At 39.3% G+C, this 7,735-nt stretch overlaps 1 protein-coding gene across 1 annotated transcript in view; it reads right to left on the reverse strand.

Moving 5' to 3' along the window:
• Nucleotides 1-720: 720 nt before the first annotated feature.
• FAM185A (family with sequence similarity 185 member A) overlaps nt 721-7,735 on the reverse strand; it is a 149,604-nt gene continuing 142,589 nt past the window's right edge. Inside the window, exon 7 of the mRNA XM_007945207.2 lies at nt 721-833. Coding sequence (XP_007943398.2) covers nt 721-833 — 113 coding nt within the window. The remainder of the gene's footprint in view (nt 834-7,735) is intronic.

The following is a 7,735-nucleotide window of genomic DNA, read 5'->3' on the forward strand; positions in this document are numbered from 1 at the left end:
GAATTCACGCCCAAATGCCTAAAGTTTTTATGAATATGTATAAGCCCCCTCACCTGAAATTTACAAAACTGTATCCTGACCTTTATTCAAGGAATCAGATTTGGGTACTGGCCCCTGTCTTCTTGCATTGCCACTCTGCAATAAATAATTTTCTCTCTTCTTAATCACTTGGTGTGTAAACTAGTTTATCCTGATTGTGCACTGGGTAGGGACCCACATCTGGTTATCCTTCAGTGATCTAAGTTATACCCTTCAGCAAGGCAGGACTCAAGATATATTCCACCTATGTTGGTCCAACAGAAATAACCCAAATGGATGGCTTTAACAATCAGGAATTTAAAAGCAGCTACTCAGTTGTTCATGGCAAATTCCACCATGAAGCCGACTGCCAGTCATGATAAGGAATAACTACCAGCTGCTCAGCCAAGTTGACACACGACCTTAACTACCACACCACCCTAAACAGGCACGGATCATAGGATTTACAATACATCAGAAAATGGAAGACAATGGCTAGAAGAGCCACATCAAGCAATTCATCACACCACTACACCACCAAAGCACCTGCACTCTTCTCTGTTGTTGTTGTTATGTGCTGTCACAACATAATTCACCAGTATTCATTTCCATTTTTTTCAACATTTATATGAACAGTGGTATTTGCATTTTTGTAGAGCTGTTTTTCATTGTTTAAATTTTATAAATACAATCAAACCATCCTTAGTCCTGTAGCTTCAGGGACTGAAACCAGCTCTGACTTCTAAAACATACAGTGCCTTTTGGGGCATCAGCCTTAATCCATTTTTCATGTTTGCTTGCTTCATTCATGATCCCTGAAACACAAAATCGCATAAAGTTATCTATTAATTGACAACAGCAACATTTCACTACATAGCTTTTTAACATATCTCCGAAACAGAAAAATATCTTAGAACTACAAAACCAAATATTAACACAGAAAGGGGCCTGCTAGAAACTGCTCTATAGCAAAGTAAATTTATCTTATCCTGCTAGAAAATAAGAGTTGTCAAATCATTACCTCTTAATTTAAATCTGAAAAAGCCTCATGGTTATAAGTGGATGGAGGGCCAAATGATTAACAACTAGGCCAGAAGTAAATTGCTATCAATTGATCTCACAATGGGGAATGCAGGGTTCATTCAATTATGCTGGATTAACCAATTTCTTCCTTCTCTTCTCTTTATAAGCCCCACTTGCTTTAAAGAGCCATTCGCTTTTTCTGGAATCAAGATGTCCTCCCTATATACATATATGCTCAGAATAAACCTTACATTCAAAATCGGGTGAGTCTGATAATTTTTAACAGAACAATAAAAATCTCAGCAAAATAGTCTGAAACAGTTGAAAAGAGGTTTTGCGGGCTTGTTCCTCTCCTTTCACGTCTTCAGAACGACTGTGAAAGGTGTAAATGGAAATGAGAGGCTCACGCCAGGATATAAGAGTGGCAGGGTCAACATAGATTTCCAGGAAGCAAAAGGTCAGGATATAAACCATTTGTTCATGGGAAGAATGCGTCAGGATGTAAACAGTTTGTTCCTGTGAGGAATGTGTTTATGACCCCAATCACATGTAACTGAACAGCCTGGTGCCATTCACCTAGGGAGTACCTTCACTCCCTACTAGCCAAAAGGCTGACCTTTACATTTAAAAGGACCTCAATGCTGAAGCTGATGTTAACTGTAGTCAAGAAATAACCTCCTACCCTTCCTTTGTTCTTTATGTATATAAATCCCCCTCTCCTCTTGAACACAGCAGAATGCTTTGTATTTTCACTTAGTGCTGCCCAGCTCCAGCTGTGTATAGCTCCAGCTGTGTATTTCACAATAAAACTCTCATTTCTTTAACTACTAAAAGACTGTAAGATTTTCCTCTTTGACAGAGGGAAGCTACTCTGCCAGGTTAAACCAACCAGACACATGGTGTCAAAGATGGCAAGAGGATTTCAAATGGCAGATTCTGGAGATGTGGAAGAAGAGGAGAGGGCACCCCCACCATGAGCACAGGAGGCTCACCAAAAGAGAATACAGGGGAGAGCCCAGAGGAACAAAGCCAGGAAGGAGAAGTCCTTAAAATTCTTAACAAGGAAGATGGGAATGAGTATGAATTAGAATCTTATGCAGAGATCTATGGTAAAGCTAATCAAAGAGGGAATATCCTCAGATATCCAGGCACTTTCTCACACACCTGGCACAACTGGAAGGGAAGGATTGTTGACAGATGAGCTTGTCTCCAGTGCAACGCAATGCTTGGCAGCATCCAAATGTGAGGTGCAAGAATTGACAGTAAGAGAACTAGAAACAATATTGAGCAGCTTAATGACTAAGTCGGTGCCAACTCGAAGGCACATAACAACAACAACAACAACAACAATGATCACAGTAGGGAATGTGGAATTGAAGCCGGAGTAAAATGAGTCCCTGCCTGGTGCACCTGGTATGTGATCAAGCCAAATGAGTTCACACACACTGAAATACTTGAGATGAGAAAGACAATGTACTACCATGAGCATGGTAAGGAGACAGGGGCCATACCCAAATATGACTCCCTGAAGGGGGGTTGGGGTATACAGTTTTTGTAAAAATTCAAGGAAGGAGGACTATATACATTCATATAAATTCCGGGAATTTGGGGATGAATTGCCTGGGGATTGGCTAAAGTTTCATTCACCTGGGTTTAAAGTGACAGTCAATTTTTAATGCAGTGCACTTGTGCACTAGATGAGTCACACCAACTTCCTGTCATCAAGTGATTGGGGCTTAGGCAGAGGAGGATACGTTAATGTCATTTCTCCCAATGCTCATATCCGCAGGCCAAAACTGATCTGAGCTGGTTTTAACCAACTGCAAGTTGGTCTCAGCTGGGTTTCTGAAAAACAACTCTAAGGACATGAGTTGTCATGCCTGTTCATCTGTTTTCCAACCAGAGGGATGGCTGTAGAAAGGATGGGGATGTGAGTTAACCTCAGCTTCAGAACGACTTATAAGAAAGCTTCAAGAAAATGTCAGCGACTTCACCCAAGAAGAATCCCTGTTCAAAGCTGTTGCTGCAATCAGTGCAAACATCATTACTACAACTAGTAAAATAAATAATAATAACAATAATAAAAAGACAACTTCCAGTTTCCCATCAAGTGTCACTCATCCCTGGAAGAGCATCAATGAGCTGACTGATTCCTGAGAAGCACCAGAGATTCAGCCAAACATCCCAACAAATACCATTCAAGGTAGTGTCCAGCCCCAAGATCCAGATGATTCAGATGTTATATTAGATTGAAAATAAATAAAAGAACTTTATTGAAATACAACTACCATAAAACAAACTGCATGCATTTAGAGTGTAAGAAGCCCTAGTGGCACATTTGGCTGTTAACCATAAAGTTGACAGTTTAAACCCACCCAGTAGCTCTGTAGGACAAAGATTTGGTGATCTGCTTCTGTAAAGATGACAAGCAAGAAAATCATAGAGGGCAGTTCTACTGTCATATGGGATTACTATGTGTCAAAAGCTGACTTGACAGCACCTAACAATGTATAAAGTATATAATGTAATAAATTTTGACATATGTAAAAACCTGTGAAACTAACTCAATCAAGATAACGAACATATGTATCACTCCCCAAAATTTCCTTTTGTCAATCCTTTGTAGTCTCCCAACAACTTATTCATTGCAAATGACTTCTTTCAAGAACATAAATGGCAGATATACACGTGGACTTTGTGAGATGGAATACATAGGAATCACTACATCTGTGGAAAGAGGCAATGGAGAAGCTCAGTATCTTCAGCCAAAACAAGGCCAGGAGCTGACTGTGGAAAAGACCACCAACTGCTCATATGCAAGTTCAAGTTGAAGCTGAAGACAAAACAAACCCATGAGAGCCCAAACATGACCCTGATTATATCCCACCTGAATTTAGAGACCATTTAAATAATAGATTTGATGCATTGAACACCAATGACCAAAAAACAGATGAACTGTGGGATGACATCATGAAGAAAGCAAAAGGTCATTAAAAAGATAGGAATGGAAGAAAGACCAAAATGGATGTCACAAGAGACTCTGAAACTTGTTCTTGAATGGTGAGTAGCTAAAGCAAAAGGAAGAAATGACAAGATAAAACAGTTGACCAGAAGATTTCAAACAGCAGCTTGAGAAGACAAAGTCAATTATTATAATGAAATGTGCACAGACCAGGAGTTAGAAAACCAAAAGTGAGGAACATGCTAGGCATTTCTCAGGCTCAAAGAATTGAAGAAAAAAAATCAAGCCCCGAGTTGCAATACTGAAAGATTCTATGGGCAAAATATTGAGTGATGCAGGAAATATCAAAAGAAGATGAAAGGATGAAAGGAATACAGAGTCACTTTACCAAAAAGAATAGGTCATGTCCATCCATTTCAGGAGGTAGCATATGATCTAGAACCAATTGTATAAAATGAAGAAGTCCAAGGTGCACTAAAGGAATCAGTGAAAAACAAGGCTCCAAGAATTGATGGAATACCCATTGAGATGTTTAAACAAATGGATGCCATGCTGGAGGCACTTATTCATCCAAGACAGCTACCTGGCCAATCAACTGAAAGAGATCCATATTTGTGTCCATTCCAAAGAAAGGTGATACAACAAAATGTGAAAATTATCAAATCATATCACTAATATCACATGCAAGTAAAATTCTGCTGAAGATAATTAAAAAATGGTTGCAGCAGTTTATTGATTAGGAACTGCCAGAAATTTAAGCTGGATTCAGAAGAGGATGTGGAACAAGGATATCATTGATGATGTCAGATATATCTTAGTTGAAATACACTTACCTGTGTGTTATTGACTATTCAAAGGCATACAGCTGTGTGGATCATAACAAATTATGAATATCATTGCAAAGAATGAGAATTCCAGAAAACTTCATTGTGCTCATATGGAACCCATACACAGACCAAGAGACAGTTATTAAAATAAGGGGATACTCATGGTTTAAAATCAGGAAAGGTCTGTGTCAGGGTTGTATCCTGTCATCTGTAATATGCAGATGACACAACCTTGCTTGCCGAAAGTGAAGACTTGAAGCACTTACTGATGAAGATAAAGGACTACAGCCTTCAGTATGGATTACACCTCAAATAAGGAAAAAAAAAAAAAATCTGTACAACTGGACCAATAAGCAACATTATGATAAATCGAGAAAAGACTGAAATTGTCAAGCACTTTGTTTTACAATCAATACCCATGGAAGCAACTGTCACGAATCAAATACTGCATTGGGGAAATCTGTTGTAAAAGACCTCTTTAAAGTGTTAAAGAGCAAAGATGTCACTTTGACGACTAAGGTGCACCTGAGCATAGTCTTTTCAACAGCCTGAACTGGATAATCAATAAGGAAGACCACAGAAGAATTGATGCATTTGAATTGTGGTGCTGGGGAAGAATACTGGAAATACCATGGACCGCCAGAAGAGCTAACAAATCTGTCCTGGAAGAAGTAAAGCCATAATGCTCCTTGGAAGCAAGAATGGCTGGACTTCGTCTCACCTACTTTGGTCATGTTTTCAGAAAAGGAACCATTCCCTGCAGAAAGATATCATGCTTATTAGTAAAATAGAGGGGGAAGACCCTCCAGGAGATGGATTAATGCAGTGACTGTGACCATGGGCTCAAGCATGACAATGATTGTGAGGATAGCGCAGGACCAATAGTGTTTCATTCTGTTGTACTAGGGTTGGTATGAGTCAGAACCGACTCAATATAACAACAACAGACAAATGTTTGACTAACTGATGTTGGATACAAACCACACCATATCTAAGTGTTCTGACTTGCACACAAATTCAATTTAAAGACAGACTTAGGAACGGAACTCATTTATAATCCGGGGAATACCTGTACATATCTTTGTATGTATATGTTCTGGTTACCTAGTACCGCTCTGACAAGAAATTATATACCACAAATGGGATGGTCTTAACAAACAGGAGTTTATTCTTACAATTTGGAGGCTTTAAGTCCAAGTTCAAAGTGCCAAGCTCTAGGGGCTAGGTGAAAACCCCTCAGCCTTGGGCTTCAGCTCTACCCCCAGCTCCCGGCCCACTGAAGCTAGAGGATTTTTCTTCACTCAGCTACTGACTGCTGAGGCTGCTGTGATAATTGGAGCTGTGTGTCAACTTGGCTGGACCACAATTCTGTGTGGTTTAAGCTGTTGTGATGTGATACTTCCCATGATAGGATCAGATGATTATGTTTTGAGCAGCCAATCTGTTGAAAGGGAGTTTCCCTAGGGGTGTGGCCTGCTTCCAGTATATCTATGGACATCCTGGGAAAAAAGACATTCTTCTGTGGATAGGGATTCTGTTGTGCTTCCTACAGCTGTCCGTGAGTGAACAATCCACCATTTGGCTGGAAATCTTGGATTCGTCATTCCTTGGAGTCAACAGCCAGTGTAATGCCTGCCAGCCTTGAGCTCCTCAGCCTTTGTGGCTGCAAGAGTCGGGAAAAGCCTCCAGCTTGACATGGAAAAGCCTCCAGCTTGACATTTGATCCAGGAACTTTGGACTTGCCAGCTTCTATAAGTGTGTGAGCCATTTTTCTAAGATAAATTTCTCTATATATACATATACATAAGCTTTACTGGTTTTGTTTCTCTAAAGAACCCAGTCTAACACAGCTACCAAGCCCAAGGTTGACAAGTAAAAAGGCACAGTCATGATGTTACCAAACCACATGGCAGGTCATTAATTCAAGTCAATTTTAAGTCCAAAAGTCGGCAGAGTATGGCAGGCTGCTAAACAACAACATAACTACATGCAGGGTCCAAGTGTGCATAAGCTAGAGACCATTCCCAAGGCTTCTCCTTATATACAGGAAGCAGACCACATCCCAAAAGCAGCTCCTCAGCTGCTTGTGGTAGATCCTACCATGGAGTTGATTGCCAGTCTCATCATGGGGAATAACTACCATTGGCTGCCCAGCCACTCAACCAGGCCCAGCCAAGTTGGCACACAAACATAACTACCACACCACCTGTTTACCTTTTTTAGGTAAGCATCTGTTCAAATATTTGCCATTTTAAAAATCAGATTGGATTCTGAGAATTCTGGATATGAATCTTTCATTAGAAATATTTGATTTGCAAGTATTTTCCACAATTATTTGTTTTTTATTCTCTTCACAAGAAAACTGCCTTGTGATGAGCAAATTTTCATGAAATCCAATTTGTCAGTATCTTTTATAGATTGTACTTTTGCTGTCATACCTAAAATGTGTTTGTCTAACCCAAGGTCATAAAGACTTTCTCCTATGTTTTCTTATAAAAGTTCTATTGTTTTGGGTTTTACATTTAGGTCTATGATCCATTTTGAGTTCATGTTTGTATATGGTGTGAGGTATGATCCAAAGATCATTTTTTTTGGTAAATGTTTATCTATTTGTTCCAGCATCCTTTGTTGAACAGAATATCCTTTTCCCATTAAATGGCCTGTAGATTGTTTCTGAAAATCAGTTGTCCATATATACAAAGGTCTACTTATGAATTCTCTGTTCCATTTCACTGATCTATCTTTATGCCAACTACAATGTCTGATTACTCTAGCTTTATAGTAATTCTCAAAATCAGATAATATTAGCCCTCCAATCTTTTTTTTTTTTTTTTTTTTTCAGGTTCTGGCCATTCTAGACTCTCTGCATTTTAATACTTTGATGGTTAGTCTTATGTGTCAACTT

Source organism: Orycteropus afer, unplaced genomic scaffold (assembly GCF_000298275.1).
Source record: "Orycteropus afer afer isolate SDZICR_OR568_19922 unplaced genomic scaffold, OryAfe1.0 scaffold00007, whole genome shotgun sequence".
Lineage (NCBI taxonomy): Eukaryota > Metazoa > Chordata > Mammalia > Tubulidentata > Orycteropodidae > Orycteropus > Orycteropus afer.